The sequence below is a fragment of the Camelus dromedarius genome, chromosome 16 (genome assembly GCF_036321535.1).
Source record: "Camelus dromedarius isolate mCamDro1 chromosome 16, mCamDro1.pat, whole genome shotgun sequence".
Lineage (NCBI taxonomy): Eukaryota > Metazoa > Chordata > Mammalia > Artiodactyla > Camelidae > Camelus > Camelus dromedarius.
In genome coordinates, this window is record NC_087451.1 from 46,514,411 (window position 1) to 46,533,399 (window position 18,989).

Genomic DNA, 18,989 nt, shown 5'->3' on the forward strand with positions numbered 1-18,989 from the left:
ACAGCAAGCTGAAAGCTGCATGAAACAGTACTTATTATTACTATGTATGATGCACACTGACATTTTCTTTCTCATTTGTCATAAAATGCTGCTTCACCCCACTGCACTGACTGCACAACCCACTAGTGGTTGAGATGCACAATTTGGAAAACAGGAAATAAGTCTACTGTTAATGGCAGTGTCAAGTATCTTCCCTAGTTCTGACCCCAGACCAGAGTCCTTACTGACCTGCCAAACTGTCCCTCACTTAAAAAATATGACTGTAAACCAACAACCTCTCAGGGAGACTGACCACCAACTCAGCCCAGTGTGTTACAAAGCAGCTAATCACTGTGAGAATTACTCCTGGGGTAATAAATGCTAAGTCCCCTGGGACACTGGGTGGCAACCTCTCACATCACAGCAAGTACGTAAATGTGTTAGCTTCTTACAGCTCTTGTCAGAATGAGTTCTCCTGATCTACATCTGCATTTCTTATTCCTTCTTTTTTCTGGTATCTTATGTCTCAGACTGCAAAACATCCAGGGAAGAGAACTTCCCATGCCACAATCATTCTGCATAATATCTAGACGCATCTAATATGCACTTTTTTCAAAGGCAAAAACATCTTACATCTGTGTGGTTTCACCTTTTTTTTTTTTTTTTTGGTGGGGGGAGGTAATTAGGTTTATTTATTTATTAGTACTATTTTATTTAACAGAGGTACTGGGGATGAATCCAGGACCTCATGCATGCTAAGCATGTGCTCTACCACTGAGCTATGCCCTCCCCCTGGTTACTTTTACCTTTGGAAAACATTTTATTATTCTCCTCCCAGTCTGATTCTCACAACGCCTCCACCATGGAGAGGAAAGTGAGGCTTCTTCACAGAGGGCTGCGGTCAGTCTACTGCCTCAGAGAGACGGTGCTTCCCAGAATGACAGAGAGCCCTCACCCTCACACTTCCCTGCCAAAGGGCCTTGGGATGGCATGAATGCTTCATTATTCCAGGGAGGAGGAAGGACTTGGACCCGGGATAACAGAGATCTCAACTCGATTGACTGGTAGAGCCCACCCGAATACCAGTTGGAGGCAGAGGTTAAGACCCTCTACCTGGACATTTTTCCATTATGTGTTCGTAACGCTAATGTCAATAAATGAATGATATTCATGCAGCAGTTAAATGGGTGAGATTCTTAATAGTGGATATTGTGCTATTAGGGTTGCTTGAAACACGTCAATAAAATATTGAAGACAGAAAGAAAAAACACATTGTCCTATATTTGTATGTCTGTAAATGTGTAAGTTCTAAGAATAAATATGTCAATATCATGTATGTTATTGTAAATTGCCTGTATGCCACCTTACACATTGACATTAAAATAAGAGCCACCACTTTTGGCTCTTGGACAGAGCACTGTGATCCATTAGTGACGCCGGCACCATGGTCGAGGTGATGGAGAGTTTGCTCCCCTGCTGCTGCTTCTACCTTTCCCAGGGCAGGTGTGGAGAGTCGGGGCTGCGAGGCACAGGCCTTTTCTGGCAATGACAGCGGCTGCCTGACGCCAAGCCGTGGGCAGAGCAGTACCACAGACTCTGCCCCTGGGAAGGGCTGGTCCGGGTCCCCCCCTCCCTGCCTCCAACTCCAAAAGCAATTTTAGAGCACGAAGCCCCAGAACATATACTCACGAGCAACAGAGCTTCCAGCTGGTTAATGTAGATCTCTTCGCTGGCCAGGAACCCCGAGAGAACCAGCTTCCTCATCTCCAGGCCTTTCCCTGCTTCCACCTGTAAGAGCAGATCAAAAGCTCAGAGAAAGGAGGCCTAAATCCTGAGCCGCCTGTTTTCTTGCCTTTTCCCTCTTCTTCTGCAGGGGATAAAGGCCAAATACTTATTATAGAAAAATTTAGGAAATACAGAAATATAAAAAGAGAAACAATCACCCATATTGCTAATGTCTTGCTTTATTTCTCTCCCATCCTTTCTTCCCCCCACATTTCCTTATTTGATATACATCCACCTATTCAATCTCATACCAGGGAGAAAGATAACCACGGATCTGACCCCGTGTGTGGGAGCAGTTCCACGGGGGAGGGGAGATACAGACAGTTAGAAGGGAAATCAGAGGCATGACTGGGGCAGGCATGGTCACACAGGAGGACACAGCAGGGGCAGAGGAGGTACCCAGAGGAAGCGATGTGTAAACTCAGTGTAGGGATAGGGAGGATGGGATGGAAGTGGCCATGGAAGCCCCAGCCGTGTGGCCTCTTAGCTACACCTCGGACTACATCTTCCTGTCCCTGGGAGCTCAGTCCCACAACAGAAGGGCTGGCTGGGGGCCCTCAACCTTACCCCTTACATCCTGACCCCAGCATTTCCTGACTGCCTCACTGTTTACGGCACAGACCCCCACAGGCCTCCTCCTGCCTCCAGAATTCCATCTCCTCTATGGCGATCATGCCCCACTTAACCTCAAATGCTCACCAATTAGCACAGTGCCCAGCACAGAGGAAGTGCTTGGAAACTTTTCCTGAGTGAAAAAAACGTGTACTTCTTCTTGTCACCTAAGACCCCCAAGTCATTCCTGGCCTCCTCGTCCTACTCTCCCCGTCTCCTCTGCCACATTCAGTCCCAAGCCCTTCAGAGCATTCTTGCTAATCTCTTAAAGGACTCTCTCCTCTGCTCCACCCACTCCTCTGCTGTGGTCCAGGCCACAGCATCCCACTGTGCCTAACTGACCTCTGCCACTCTCTCCTGTCTCTGCTCGACTCCCCAGAGCCAGATCAATCTTCCCAGAAGGCCACCCTACACCTGTTGCTTGTCAAAGACTTACTGCTGCAACCTGCGATTATTGCAGGATTCAAGTAGGCTATTTGCTCATTTATTTATTCAAATGCCCACCAAACCCAGTAGGTACCAAGAGAAACAAGCATACAGTAGCCCCTTACTCTCATGTGGCTTATAACCTGGGGGAAAGACGTTTAAAAAAAAAAAACAAACCCAAAACAAGTAAACATAAACATATGACAGTACACCGTGATGGGGGCCAGCTTACCCTTTACTTAAACACCTTCCAGGACTCCTTATGCCTCTCCCCACCCATCCAATCTCCCCAGCAGCCGTCAGATCTCTGTCTTCCCAACATGCCAGGAGTGTTCCAGTTTCTGAACTTTGGTTCTCGCCATCCCTGCTGCCTAAAATGCCTTCTCCCACCTGGGCTCTTCTCTCCTCTAAATCTGCCCCCTGCACCCTGTCTCCTGGAGGCGCCGCTGAAGCCTCTGGCCCGGGGGTCAGCTCTGTGTCTGCAGCACTCCCTCTCCCATGCGACCCACCCAACGCACACTCTCTCGTTACCGCCTGCCTTTGAAGCACCTGCCTCGCACTCCTCTGGATGCCCTGAAGCCCAGCACCACGTGACGCTCTAACCTGTGGGCACCTGACATTTATTAAGCCTTGTAAGCCCTTTCCACTCTCTCATTTAGCCTCACCCCCCTCTCAAATACTTCATGGCGGGGGTACTATAATTTTCCATTATACAAATGGAAACAAAAAATAAGACTTAATAGGGAGGAGCCTAGCCCAGGGTCACAAAGTGGCAGAGCTGGGATTCCACCCCAGGTCCTCGAACATCAAATTCTGTGCTCGTCCACTGCTCTGACTGTAACTGAGTAGGACCCCTGTGGGGCCTTTCCAGAACAGACCCCCTTCCCCCCATGTCCTCCACCTGCCTCTTGTCTGTAGAAAAACTTTACTCTCCTCAAGTTCCAAAGAGTACATTTCATAAGAGAATAGAGAAAACACAGAAAGAAAGGAAAATAGTCAAGCAAGACAACGACGTAATAAGAGTTTAGTCATTAAACAAAGTCAAAGACCTTTAGTTCCTCCTCAAGGGCTAGAGATAATATTCTGAGCCTTGTCCTTTGAGCTGTTTTGCAGACACTGGAAACCCCCACCAGGTGGAAGAAGTTAACTGTATGCTGCCCTCAAGCACCCAGACCCCAGACTGGTTGGAACCAGAAGGTTGATGATGACTCCTGATGACCTCACCACCATCCAATCAGAATAATGTCCACGAGCTGATCACGCACCCCACGACACCCCTCCCTTACCCTATCTTTAAATACCTCCAGGTCTTTAAAGCACTGGCTTCCCTGGACTCCTTGCTTGGCGCCCTGCAGTAAATGCTGCACTTCCCTTCACCACAACCCGGTGTCAGTAGACTGGCTTCACTGCACGCCGGCAAGCAGACCCAAGTTTGGTTCAGTAACATGATTATTTCCTCACTCTTGTGTTCCTTTTACAAGCTTTGGATGCTTACCTGGAATCTCAAACAGCTTCCTCTCTGGGCCTCAAATGCACACCCTTAGCATCGGTTGGGAGAGTGTCTGAAGCCATCAGAGTTCTCCTAAGTCCGGAGGAGAGCTGCTTTCCCCCAGCGTGTTCTCATAGGCTTTCCTACCCTTTCCCTGAGGAGGGATTTAACCCTTGGCCTTCCATCAGCAACCTAGTTAACAGACTTGTGCTGGAGGCTGCTACTCCCAGAGTCTCTGAAATGTTATCCGATCCTGTGATAGAAGAACAGTGTCCTGCCAAAGATGTCCTCCTCCTAATCCACCAAACTTGTGAATATGTCACTTTACATGGCACAAGGGACTTTACAGATGTAACTAAAGGTTTTTAGATGGGGGATTATCCTGGATTATCCAGGTGGACCCTATGTAATCACAAGGGTCCTTAGGAGAGGGAGGCAAGAGGGTCAGAGTCAGAGAAGAGGCCATGTGCTCGCAGAAGGAGATGGGGAGGGGAATGGGGAGAGATTGAGTGTGAGATTTGAAGACAGAAGATGCGGCCATGAGCCAAAGAACGCAGGGAGCATTCCCTAGAAGTTGGTAAAGGCAAGGCAATGGGCTCTCTTCCCTAGAACTTCCAGAAGGAATGCAGCCCTTCTGACCCCTGTAGACTTGTGTGTAAGAGAATAAGTTTGTGTTGTTTTAAGCCACTAAGGTGTGGTACTTTGTTTCAGCAGCATTAGGAGACCAGTATGAACACCAAGCTTTAGGGAAAGACAATAGTTATTTATTGATGGCTTCCCAAGTACCAGGCACTGTTCTAACCGCTTTCCATGGATTAACTCACTGGAATCCCACAATCCGGAAGGTGTTATCATTATCCCTCTGAGGCACAGAGAGTAGAAACTGCCAGCTGCCTAGAGCTGTGGGCATCGCAGGCAAGGAGCACCCCCTCTGAGGAAAAAGACCAGAGCTTGGATCAGGGTCCGCAGCCCCAGCCCTTGCTGCTTCCCCAGTCTGACAAATGGAGAAGGCCCCCCTTCTGCACCCCACTCCCCTCCTGTTCCCTGACAACCAGGGATTTGCCTGAGGCACTGGCAAACACCCTCTCAAGGAAGTCACTCGGGGGCACAATGTGAGCTTAGCTAGAGCTGCTTGGACTAGGACCAGGGTGACAACCTGGTGATTCCCAGCCCCTGCCAAGCCTTCATCCACCCTGGCACAAGCACAGACCCTTGTGACAGCCCATTTCAGCAGGACCCTCTCCTCGAGAGACTCCAACCTCAGAGCTGAATTTTGAAAGAGCTTCCCAAAAAGGCAGCAAGTATTCACCACCAAGAATCCCCATTTTGGGCCATGTTCACTGATGTTTTGGCTGGCATGGGGTGGAAGTGATGTGAAAGGCTGTGAAATTAAATTCTGTGCATTTTACCATCAGCTAGCCTGTTCACAGTTACCACCCAAAATCTCTTCCTTCTTTGCTTTCCTCAGACCCCACATGTTCCTGATTTGGAATTACCTGGAAATTCACAATTGCTTCTTCCATCCTGATGGAGCTATCCTTATCTCATAAAACACCAGGGCTCGCTATTCATTCATTCATTCATTCATTCATGTCCTGCAATGTGCCCGGCACTGGGAATACAAGTGAGAGAGACAGCCTCTACCCTCAAAGAGCCCTTCAGAGAGGCCCAGGCACCCAGGATCCCCGGGGGTAGTTCTCCAGAGTCCAGGCCCCCACAGCCTACCCAGCTGCTTGCCAGTCCTGCAGCACAGGGAAACTGCCTTCTCAGTGACACCGTTCCTACTTCCTCCCCAAGCAGAGCTTATGAAACACAGCAGCCATGGTGGGCTTGTTCATCCCCAGCAGTTTTTACACAATCTGCTAGGCTGAACGTCTGACAGCTTGAGGCCCCAAATCCAAGAGGTCAAGTCACTTTGGCAAGGACAGTATCTGCAAGTAAGGTTTAGCCACTCCAGACTGGTCTCTGGTGGAGGCTAAATAAAGCCTCCAGAGGCCTGGCTCCAGGCCAAGTCGAGACACACTGTCTGCAGGAGCCTTGATCTCCTCCACGACAACGGCAGGCACTGAACAGGCAGGGCTGCCTGCGATTCGGAGCCTTAAGCCAAGCAGCTCTGCAGACAGCAGAATTCAGCCCACAGGCCACATCAGTTTGCAAGGAGCACCTAGGGGGATGTGCTCAGAGCAGATGCCACTGCTCTAGATCTAGAGGGTATGTTCACACCAAGTATTAGCCTCAAGACAGCTGGTCTCTCCCTGAATTGAGACGATGCAGGGAACCCAGACATTCTCTCCTCTCCCCAGTGCTAGGCACTGGGGAGGTCTCCTTCAGCTAATTCCTCGGCAGAATATAGAGAGGATGGGGCAACTGCTGGGGGTGGAGGTTGCCCCACTCTCCTGAAGGGGAGGTCTCATCATTCCGAGCTCCCTGCTGTCTGAAGCTGTAGGCAGGCCCCACGGGGCCGAGCAGTGTTTCCAAAGCTCAGTTGTTCACATCCCACACCTCTGCAATTCTGTCATTCTCACGTACCACCGGCACTATTAGGTACTTAACATTGTTCTCCACAACAAGTGATTTCTTAAAAGCCCAGCCTTATTCCAAGCATTACGTCTGAAATCATAGGAAAGATATGCAAGTCATATTTTTTCTAATCCACCTTAAAATATATACCTATTAAAATACAAAATATGTATCCAGGTGCCACCTAAAATGATCTCTCATATCATCACATACGTGGCCCACACTCTGGGGAACACCCAAGTCGGGGACACTGGCATGGCCGTCATTGCACATGGAGGGACCAGAGACCTGTACAGGTGCAACAAACACAGGCGGTTCAAATAATCTATTAAAAACTAGCACAGAATTAACCTATAGTGTTAACCGGCATTACAAAAGGCTTTTTAAACTGACAAATGAGTTCCTTTAAATAGCAGCTTTTATATAGCAAGGCCCCTATCAGCCCTAGGTACCTTTAAATAGAACCGAATGAAAGATTTGGGGGACAATACAGCACTTTACAGAGGGGAGGCAATGCTGCTATCTGTATTCGCATTATTATGAGTTTATGGATCATTAACTCCTGAGAGGGAAGTGTGGGTTGAAAGACACAGAAAGCTCCCGCTCCAGCTCTGGAGAAAACCACTGCCCTCTTCACATCTGTCTCCCAGGAAGATGAAGCATCTCGGAAATGACACTGAAAACAGGACTGATTTATAGGATCGGCATTTGGACACAAGCTCAGGAACACAACTACCTTCTAAGGTAAGTACTCCTGAAGCAAAGTAACAGCGAAGAGAGAACTGCCTGGGACGCCTACCAGCTGCCAAGAAGTCTCCCACACAGGCGTGTGCCAAGACTGTTCGCAGCCCAGGACAGGAGCGCCCCCTCCAGAAGTGAGCCCTGACTTCACGTGTGTGATGCACATACACATGTGCACACACAGGCACCCAGTCCGGCCCTGACTCAACTAGAGGTGGTCTCTCCTCTGAATGTGGTACCCTTTTATCAGAACCATTCTCGCGGCCCTGTCTACCTTCTCGCTATATTCCTATATACATATAGCCCCTCGTCCTGAACGGTGAATTCGTTGTGAGAAAAGACCAAGCCTTGTTCATCTTGTCTTCTCTCCAGCACCAGGCAGCCTGATCTGAATAGAACACAATCTGACAGTGTTTGTTGAATGAATCAACAAACTTTCTATTTGCCTTCTCCCTGATGGCCAAGCCTGGTAGAGGAGGAGGGTATCCTAAAGGTGTTCAAGCTGAGACAGAGGGGCCTGGTATTCCTCCACACTCCAGAAGGGACCCCTCCCTCCAAGCTTGGAGACAGGACTAGGAACACCGAGGCAGCAAGGTAGAGGGGAAACTCCATCCAGGCGCTCCCAGGGATCTGAGAGCAACAGCGTTTTTAGGTGTGATGTGTGCCCAGGACACCTGGCATCCATGTGCTTCCTCCTTAGAACACCTCTGAGATGTTCCCCAAGGCCGGGAATGTGGGATGCCCTTTGCGGGGCCCATCGAGTCTCACTCGGTCCACAAACCCACTGGACACCAGCCACACACACCAAGTGCTGTGCAGTGTTCACAATGAATACAAGCGGGCTCTGCCCCTGAGGAGAACAGGACGCACTCAAGGAAGCAGATATCTAGAGTTCCAAACAGAATGAAATATGGGCTAGCCTGAAGTAAGACAGGGTCCAGAGGAAGGACCCATGAGGCAGCATGTGAGCAGGACCCCGTCTGTGCACTGGAGGGTTTCTCAGGGAAGATTCATTAGACACCCACGTAGGTCCCATTCCACACACTACTAAGCTCCCAGCAGGTGCTCTTAGTTCACAACCAGACTCTTCCTCATCCTGTTCCTGGTAGGATGGCTGGTCAGACCCTAAGTGCAAGGCCTTAAGGGCCCAACATGAGATGTGACTTACCCCTGTGTGACCGAGCTAGTACCAGATCAGAAAACCAGGGGTGGGGCGCTAGCTACTGCCAGCCTCCCAGTACAGCTCCTCTCTGCTCTGCACCCAAGCCTACAGCTACTGCTCCACCCCTTCCACACATCAGCCATCTACTGTGGGTCTGCAGTCTATTTTTACCTCCATTAGCTCCTCCTCTGAACCACACTGTAGCATGGGTGGGGCAGGACTGTGATCCCTATCTTACCAGAGGGACAAAGAGGCCCAGAGAAGCTCAGTGACAGCCTCCTGCCCACGGAGCTATGCTCCGTGCACCACACCCTCTGGGTGCAGCGCTGCCTGGGCGGACAGGCCCGGGGCCTCCGATGGACGCTCTCTGTTAGGCAGCCTGGCTTGCAGTCTGAACTCCCTGCCTTGCGTTCTCAAGGGCCCTCCCTTCTAGCCTTAGAACAGAGGAGGTGAGCAAAACACTGGGGCAGAGTTCTTAGAAGCGGGCCCAGGTGGAAGAAAGGAAGACCGGGGGTGGTGTGCCATGCCATGCCTCGCCTCAGGCAGTGCTGGCTGGTCTCAAGGGGGAGCCTGGCCCTGGGGGCGGAGGCAAAGAGAAGGGAAGGGGATGGAGGCAACCACCCCGCCTCCTGCTCTAACTTCAAGGCAACTTCTCTGACAAGTCAGGGGCACTGCTGCCGAGAATGCCCACAGCCCCAGAGTCGGTAGGCTGGGGTCCAGCAGATGCTTCCTGCCTGTGCCCACCTTGGGAAAAGTGCCTATCCACCTGGCTCCTGCCCTCAAGCCAGCTGTTCTTCAACTGAGCCAATTCTTTTCCTTCAGGGAAGCTCAGGAACCTCTGGCTCTTGATCCCTCCAAATGTTCTCTTGCCCCAGCCCAGATTCACCCCTTGGCCTTAACTTCACAAGTGCCTACTGTTGCCATGGAAACAAGGAATTATGGCCTCCTGGTTTCAAGTCAGCAGCCTCTGGGGCAGCAGGCTCACACTACTGACGTGCCCGCCAGGTGACTCATGTCACTGCCAGAGAAAGCCCCCAGCACAGCTGGCCTGGGGAAAGCCAGCAGCCACTCCCCCTGAGGACAACTGGTCCGCAGGGGAGGAGGCGGGCACTGCACCTCTCCCCCAGGAACAGCTGCCCTGCCGAGAGCACAGCCCCGCGCATCCTCTGGCTGGCAGGCAGGCGCCAGCCCCTCTCAAATCAGAGGTGCTTCCACTCAGCCACAAGGTTTATGCACAAATCAACCATTTCTGCCGCACAGCACACAGCTTCGGCAGAGCTGCAAGCCCTGCCCCCTCCCCCGACAAGCATCCAGGGCGTGTCACATTCCCACCTTCACAGCCACCAGGAAGGGGGACCCTGAGCCGGGGCTGGTCGGGGTTCCCAGCTCGCACTCCTCCAGCAGAAACACATCTTCATCCTCCAGGACCTTGTCCAAAAGGCCTATCGCCTCCTCTTCCTCTTCCATGGCAGCCGGAGCCGCGGAGGGCAAACAGGAAGCAGGGTCCGAGCAGCGACAGCAGCAGCAGCAGCAGCAGCCGCCGTGGCCGCTGGCGCCCAGGAGCGAGGCGGGCAGGCGGGGAGGGGAAGAGCGTGCAGGGCAGGCCTAAACCAGCACGCGGGCCTCCCCGGAGTCCGTCCTGGCTCCCGGCCATCGGCTGCCGATGAAAGGCTCCATTATGAACATTCTCCCGCCGCCGCGGGCTCCCGGCCTTCCCGGAGAAAGGGGAAGCCGGGCGTCCGGGCGGCCCCGCCGGCCCCGGCCGCCTCTCGCCCGGAGCTCCGCGGCCGCTGCGATCCCAGGGCTGTCACCCGGAGCCCGCGCGCCCCTGCCGGCCGCCGCGGCCCTTCCCGCCGTGCGCGCCGGCTCTCAGGGCAGGCGGGGCCCCGCTCCTCGCCGCCGCCGCCGCCGCCGCCGCTGCCTCTCCCAGCCCGGCCCGGGCGCCCCGCCGCCGCCGCCGCCGCCGCCGCCGGCCCCACAGATCCCGCCCTCCTGGACGCGGAGGTTCGCGTATGCTCTTAAAACACAGGAAATGCACGACTCGACGGGTGAGGTGGAGCCGTTCCCTCTCTGCGGTCACCGGGCCAGCCGGCTGGCGGAGGCTTCGGGAGCGCGGAGGAGGGGCGAGGAGGCCGCAGCCCGGCCGGGCGCAGGGGGAGGGCCGCTTCCCAGAGACAGGCTTTATTTACAGCCCCTCACCGGCCCGGCGGGCTGGCGGGGGAGGGGCGCCGGAGCAGCTGCCCGCACTGCCTCGCGGGCCGCGGGGCCACGCTCGGTGTCACCTTGGGATGCCGACAAGCCCCTTCTCATTTCCGCCTCTGGCTCTGACACCTTAAGGCCTGGTGAGAAACCAGACTTTCCATCCCCACCGTGGGTGGCGGAACAAGGCTTTGTGCAAAGGAGGCCTGACCTGCCTCTCCACGACAGACGCTTTAAGTGCCAGCCAGGGTCTGCAGCAAGGACGCCTGGGGCAGCCGGAGGTGCCACACCTCCTACTCACAGATGCTGCTGAGATTTGCAATACTACCGCCTTGGGGCTCTTCTCCCTCAAGAGGGGCCTGGGCCCTGCACCCTACATGGGAGGGGACACTTAACCCAAGACCCGGAGCATGCGCAGCCCTGCCCACCCCCTAGCCTGCTTCTCTTGGCTTCTTCCACAGGTTACTGGCGTTAAATTCATCCAGAGGATGACGTGCACATTCTGGTCGCCTAGCCCCATCGGGAGATGTATATCCGCCTACTCTCATGGGGGAGGAGTTTAAGGGCAGCACCCAGGAAAGCTCTTTCACAACATAACACCTAGGGCAAAGGTTGCAAACTCCAGCACCCAAGATAGTACAGGTGAGATCAATTAGTGGAGTGAGCCACAGAGGGACTGGGTGAACTGAAGAAACTGCCACTCACTCCAGCTGCTGGCTGCCAGGGGCAATGCTGGCTCAAGGTTGCCCCATCTTGGATTGTTCAAAAGAAGCTGGAATCAGGCTTCTTAGGTGATATCTCTCAATTTAAAAATGACGGCAAATAAATTACATTTAAAGACCAAAACATGGTACAGTCTAAATGAGACACGTCTGTGCGCTGAATTAGGCCCACAGACAAGGCTGCTGCCTTCTTGCAGCTGGCTGTTTATTTGAGGAAAGGTTGGGAGTTTTGTGGAGAAGGGAGGCAGGTGGGGGGTTCCTCAGATATCCCTCCTGTCCCATTTCCTTACTGGACTTGGCATCTTGGAATCAAACTCAGATTCACACATGGCCAATCCACTACTTATCTTTGTAAACCTGTATAATAGGTGCCACCAACCAGATAGATCAGGAGAAAACTCAGGATTCTGAGTATTGAGTCCTGAAGCTCCAGCCCTCTCACACCAACCCCCCAATTTCCCACCAGCCCCCCATCTCTCCAGCCAAGGATTCTCCTGAAGTCTTCCTGATGCTTTGAGCCCACAGTACACAGTGGCCAGGACTAGCCAGTGTGGTTCTTAATGCTACAGTGTCCAAAGTGTCCATCAATGCCTCGTGTGTCTACCACTGGCCTCCTTATGCACATGGCATGTCCCCAGTCAGACAGGAACTGTGTGGCCCCAGTCCAAAGAATGCGTTCCAAAGAAGGGTCAACTGTGCACCCTCCTGGGCCCACTTGAGGTCATCACCTCTATTCCTCACTGGGCATCTCAACTGAGAACAGGGCCCTTGGCTGAGCCTTCAAGCCAGGTGGAAGGTTGACGAGGAATGAGGAGGGAAAAGGAGAGGAATGGACGTGGTTTCTTATCCCAACTCCCAAAAAAAGTCTGAGGGAGTTTTGAGCTCTAGGTGGGGCTCCTGTCAGTCTATTAGAGCCGAAAACCTGTCCTCACCAGTAACAGGCTCCTCCCTGTCACCAAAGCTGAAATACAGACCAAGAGTCTTGGGGTAGGTTTTCTGAGACCACAGGGCTGACAAGGTTCCACAGTCCCTGGTTTCTCCCTTTCGCTGTCTGGCTAGGTTATAAATAGCTGGGACACATTTGAAGGACCCTCTCAGCCACAATTCCTCATTTGGTTTGGGTGGGCGGGGCTGTTCCCAGGACTTGGGAACAACCAGGCCTGGCATTCCCCAGGGCACAAGTGTGCCAACCCAGGGCTCTGTGCCAGTCTCTGGCTCCCACCCCACAGGCTCCAAGTGCAGGGCATGGGCTGCCCCCACTGGTCAGACAGGCAGCATAGGAGAAGGGCCTAAAAGCCCAAGCCCTGCCCCCCCATATTCCTTCCCCTACCCAAGGAAACACGAGGGGCCCTCTGAAGTCTCCTAGAGTACCCCCATCTCCATTCCCTATGCCCCTACCCAGCCTGGCAGGATTGACACCCACCTCTCCAAACCCTGAAACCTCTTAGAAGCTGCTCCCTCAACATCCAAGGCATCTCCACTCCACCCAATCCCTGATGGCTGGAAATCCCAGTGCATAACCAGAATGCCCTTCAGTCTCTGCTGGGCACACAGACTCCACTCAGAGGCCCTCAGTCCTGCCCCAGGAGGGAAGTGACTCACAAGTCCCAGTGGTGTTCCCTCCCTTTTCCCTACCGATGCCCTGAGCCAGCCCTGGACCTGAGCTTCCTCCCTGCATCCTCTACACTCCGCCTGCTTCAGCATGGATCCTGATCCTCCTCTCCAGAGAAGCAGCCTGCTCCAAAGGCCCCTAAACTGCCTTATGCTAAAGTCAGAAGCCTCTCTCTACTCCTGGGCGTCTGCAGTCTGGACCTTCTCAGATCCCTTAGCTTCCGTGGTGATGCTGCGTGTGACCACTCTGGTTCTGGCCGGCCCTTCTTCCTCCTGCCTCCTGTAAGTGTGGAGTCACCCATTTGGACCCAGGCCTCAGCCCTCTGCTCTCTACCCTTGGAGAACTGATCCCTTCTTGCTGCTAGGCCGATGGCAGCCCGTCACCACCTACAGGTCCAGCCTCTTGCTCAGCCCCCAGTGTGACATCTGCGCTGGTTTTCCTCATTTGGAAGTCCCCATCGGCAGCCATTCACCTCCGCGTATCCAGACCAAATCCCCCTCCCCCCTCCCAAAACCAGCTTCCCCTTCTGGCTTCTCCACTTCTGTTGGCGGGGCCACCATCTTGTGTGACTCTCCCTTCCCTCAGTCCCCACATCCCTTTTACCAAGTCCCTTTGGTTCTTCCTTCTTTTCCTTTTCCGAAGCCACCACCCCAACCAAGGTGTGCAGCACCTCACACTACACAACCACGATAATGTTCCACTCCGACTCCTGATCTTGCTTGTTCATACCCAGAGTAGGCCTGGCACTACAAATACACAAAGCTGGGAGACACAGCCCTTGCCATTAGAATGCTCTCAACCTACAGCAGGAGGGGGACATAGAAACAAATGAGGCAGCGTTCTCACTGATCAACACGGTGGGTGCACTGCGCACTAACCCTGCCGGAGACAAAAAGCTTCACAGGAGAGTGGCTTCTGAGCAGCATCTTGAGAAGGGGAAGGGTTTCCAGGCAAGAGGAGGAAAATGTTTTGTAAGGAGCCCCAGGAGCACAGCTGGAGGACAGAAGAGAAAAGGGGCAGGCAATGAACTTGGGGAAGTGGGCTGGAACCACTCTGTGGAGGGTGAGGGGCCTGAACTCCCCTGAGAGCAAGGGGCATGGCCCGAGATGTCAGACCCTCTCAAAGCCACCGAGAGTTTACTCGCCCCAAACCGAACAGCCTTCTCTACACTCATTCTCTATCCCCTCATTCCCTCACCCACTCAATCCACATGTACTGATTCATTGCCTACTGGGCACTAGGCACTCTGCTAGCATCCAGAACGCAGCCACAAGCTCTGTGGAGCTGACGGTCTCAGGCACAGACTGACCACGGTGAACCAAGGCAGGGCCAGGGGAAGGGCGCAGCCTCAGAACTGTGGGGCTGAGGAAGAACTCTTCCAGAAAGGGTAACATAGAAATACCTATTGTGATTTAAAATATTCACACCCTCTGACTTAGCACCTCCACTTTGAGGGATATTTCTGCAAAAATGTTTCTACAAGGGCTCAAAAATCTATGTACAAAGATGTTCACTGCAATGATGGTTATACCGGTGAAAGACTAGAAAGAGATCAAGTGTCTATGAGGAGGAGATAGGCTGAGTGAATGATGGGACATTGGTAAAAAGAAACACTGCATACAGTCAGGAAGAATAATGAGGTAGGTCTGTGGTTACTGATGTGCAAGATGTCCAAGACTTATTAAGTAAAATAACCAGAGCAAATTGCATAACAGTATCAACAGTATGATCCCATTTTTTAAAAACCATGTACATAGTATACATTAAAAGAATATATATGTAATATCTCACATGGGAAAGTGAGGAGGAATAAACAACCAACTCTTAACAGAAGTTCTCTTTGTGGGAAGAGACTTAAGGAGACTTTCACTTACCATATTATACATTTCTGCAAAGTTAGAATTTTCAGTGATGTAATCAGGAAAAAATAAAGAAGTTAAAAAAAGAAGTGTAGTAAGTGCTATGATTGGGAAAATAGAGTGAGCTCTAGGGGCACAAGACAGACACATCTGAACAGCAAAGGAGACAAGTCACAGGAGGTTCTCTGGAGGAGGTGACATTAAAACTCCTACCTGGAAACAAACAGGAGTTAGCCATGTGGCGGGGTGGGGGCTCAGGGGCAGACAGGACACTGTGAAGCATAATGAAATGAGTTTAGTCTGGGTGGCAAGTGTTCATTCATTCAACCAGTACTTACTGGGCATCTGCTATGTGCCAGGCCCAGTTCTAGGCACTAGAGTTTGCAGTGAGCAAATATTTAGTTGCAAAACTGACAGAGCTCCATGGTGAAGCTCACATTCTAGTTTGGGGGGGTGGCGGTGGTGTTGGTAAGGAGGACGCAGAGGTAGGCAGGGGTCAAGCGCTCAGGTCAGGCATGGCTTTGACAGCATTGCTGAGGGTGGGATTTCACTCTATGAACAAACGGAAAGCATTAAAGAATTTTACAGGGAGGGGCGATGACAATAGTTCTTCGATGCATCCCTCCCGCTGACATCAGATTACTCTTTCTAGAACATTGCTCACTCGGTGCCCAGCAGGAAGCCACCAAGTCAGCCCAAACAAGGGCAGTGGGGCCTTTGCTGATGACTCAACTGATCACACTGTTGACAACAACATCTGCTGTTTGCTGTCCCCTGAAAAGACCAGGCACATTCTCACCTCCAGGCCTTGTCCTGACTTGAAGCCCCCCTCCCTCCTTTCTGCCTATCCCTCACCCTACCAATTTCTTGGCAGAAGCTCAAGCTCCACCTCCAGATTTTCTGGAGCTCAGCAAATAAACCCTGGGCCAATGAGAACTGACCTCAAGGGGATACTGCCAGGGGCAGGTGGAGTCAGCTGCAGCCGCAGATGGAATCAGATCCATCACCTTCTTGCTAACCGTGCCCTGCCTTCCCTTTCTCTGTTGCAGCAGAAGTCATTTCAAAAACCCTTTGTAGAATCCAAATCCATGAAGCAAAAGGTATAAGCCAGTACATGATCCTGTTTATATAGCAAAACAAATAAAAATAAAGCCAAAAAAACTCTGCTAGATTCTGGATTTGAATCCTTGCTCTGCCTCCTGCCAGCTGTGTGACCCTGGGCAAGTCATTCAAACTCTCCAGGCCTGTTTCCTCGTCTGTAAAATGGGGATCATTCTAGCACCAGCTCTAGGTTTGCAGGGAGGACCAGTACACGTGGGGCAGTGCTGGCACGTGTCCAGCCCTCCATAGGCACCAGCCAGTCTCCTCTTTGGCAGTGGCGGTGGCGTGTGGGGAGCCCTAGGCTCACCTCCCCAGCCTCATCTCCCACCTCTCCCAATGAACCCACTGTCCCGGCGACATCAGCCCATACTCCTTTTCCCACACCTCCAGAGGTCTTCCCAAATTCTGGAACTTACACAGCCCCCTTCATCGAGAATGTCCTTCCTGACCAGTGCCTGAGCAGAAAACTACCTACTCTCTGAGGCTGCCTCCTACGTGCTACCCTCCTTGATTCCCCAACCCGAGGTCACATGGCTCCCTCCCCACCCCAACGCCTATCGTGGGATGCTGCACATCTCTCAAGGCTGTTGCATAGATGGCCTTGAAATTCAGGGATTGTGTGTGTGTGTGTGTGTGTAGCAGGATGAGGGGCAACCCCTGTTCATGCTAATTCCTTGCAGCACCCAGAATAAGATCTTGTAAAAAGTTGGTGCTCAGAAAATACTTGTGAGTAGAAATGACTCGAGGAGGCTTACAGGGCAAGGCAAAGGGTCTCCCAAGAAGATAAATAAAGGGGTTCAGGTTGGATGGATGGTTCCTATGGAAACTGGTCATCCATAGTGACACCCTCCAGAGGGGTCTCTCCTGGCCAGAATGCCACTGGGAGCTGAGCCACCTCTGCCAGGACAAGAGTAGGGATGGGAAGGTTGGAGGTCAATTAGAGCACATTAGAGAACCGGGGTCATATCCCAAGAGAGATGCGAAGTCAGCTGTCACCTTGGGACCTGGCCCTTCTTGCAGTGCAGTCTGGACATTTTCATAGTTGCTATGTCACCTGGTCTTCGCAGCAGCCATCCCAGATAGAAGGTATTTATCCTCATTTACAGCTGAGGGGACCAAGATACTACAAGTGGTCCCAAGTCACAGAGCCAGAATGAGGTAAGACAGGGGCACGAGGGCTTTGTTCTGGAGAGGTGGCAGAGAGCAGCGGAGACGAGCATCCACTGCTCACCAGCTGTGGGGCCTCAGGCAGGTTATGTCACCTCTTTGCACCTTAGTTTCCACATCTGTAAAATGGGGCAGTCACCGTGCCTGCCCCCAAGGTTGTGGTGAGGACTAAATGAGTTAGTATTTATAAAGTGCTATGCCAGTGCCCAGCGTTTAGTAAGTGCTATGAAAGTCTTTCTTTTCTTCTTTCTGCCACACAGGCAGGAGGGTGAGGCAGTCTGTGTGGCCCTCCAGATAGAAGCAACCAGTCCATAACTTTGCAAGTGGAAGGTTCACAAAGGTATCATCAGAGCATAATTGTGGGAAAGAAAGCGCCAGTGCTCACTAGTGGAGTAACTAGGTGACAATGATGGAAAACAGTTGGGGTAAGAGCTGGCCTGCTGATGGGGTGCTCTCTGCCCTTCTGCACGCTGGCAGAGCCCAGAGCCCAGAGGCCAGGCAGCCTCCGCCCCCTGGTGGCTATCTGTGTGGCCAAACGTCTCAAAGTGAAGGCATTCTCAGGGGCATTTTCACAACTGTTAGTGCGATTATTCCGGTCAGTAGGCCTCCCTGCCCTACTCTCAAAGGCTGCAGAGCCTCAAGGGCAGAGAATGGGTCTGGCTGGGTTCACCCTCCCACCCACTGTGCCTGGGACTTGCAGGAGATCAGCAAACCTTCGCCGAATACATGTTACTTTGGAAGTAGCCCTACTGGCAGATGTGAAACGCATTAACGAACCACGACCCCAGCACACAAGGGGAGAACCAGACAGGCTGTGGGCACTACTGGAATGCTCCAGGTCAGTCAGGCATGGTTAATCAAGGAAGACCAGATCCCAGCCAGGTGCAAAAGCGGGTGTGGCCAGAGAGGCCAGGGAGGACTAACTGTGGAGGGGCTGAGGGTCACAACATGGGCACTGTGTCTCCCTACTTCCTATTTATGTCCTCCTCGACTCAGACAAGCCAAGGAACCCTCTGAGCCTTAGTTTCTTCATCTACAAAATGGGCTTCCCACAACTGGTCAGAGGGATAGGTGGCAATGAAGCCCGTGGGCTCCGAGTATAGCACCTGGCCCAGAGGAGGAGCCAGGCAGGCTCCTGCTCTTTGCAGCCAGGACCAAAGATCCAGACAGAGAGCAATGAGGAGCAAGGCTGCTGAGACAGGAGGTTGGCATCTTGAAGAGAGATATCTCTGCTTTTACCTGCAGCTGGAAACTCCTGAGAGGCATACAGACCAGGGGCAGCCACTAATCCACCCAACCCAGGCCTTGAACACCAACCAAAGGGAGCAGACTGGGATGTCATCTCAGATGCTCCCTCCCCAAGTGGGTTCTTCTTCCACCTAGAAGCAACCTCCTTGTCCTGCAGCCTCAAATTCCAAACCCCAAACCTTCAGAAGGGATGGAGGAAGGAAGGCGGAGCAGCAATTCATCCCAGCTTCGTCCCCTGAGATTCATCTGTGCTCCCTTCTGGCTCCCTGGCCATCCCAGTGCTACTTGGTTCAATTCCACAAACATCTGGTGAACACCCCCTAGGTGCCTGCTGATGGAGGCCACGGAGATGATCAGGGACCAGGGC

General features: G+C 52.6%; 1 protein-coding gene across 3 annotated transcripts in view; it reads right to left on the bottom strand.

The window, feature by feature from the left end:
- The window catches only part of ABR (ABR activator of RhoGEF and GTPase), a 172,687-nt gene that overhangs the window by 69,090 nt on the left and 84,608 nt on the right, over window positions 1-18,989 (bottom strand). For 2 of the 3 annotated variants that reach the window (XM_010978926.3, XM_031468485.2), the window contains exon 3: window positions 1,669-1,767. In XM_010978926.3, coding sequence (XP_010977228.3) covers window positions 1,669-1,767 — 99 coding nt within the window. Of the gene's footprint in view, window positions 1-1,668; window positions 1,768-10,046; window positions 10,504-18,989 lie in introns of those variants that run through there. The other variant, XM_031468484.2, reaches the window with a different exon arrangement.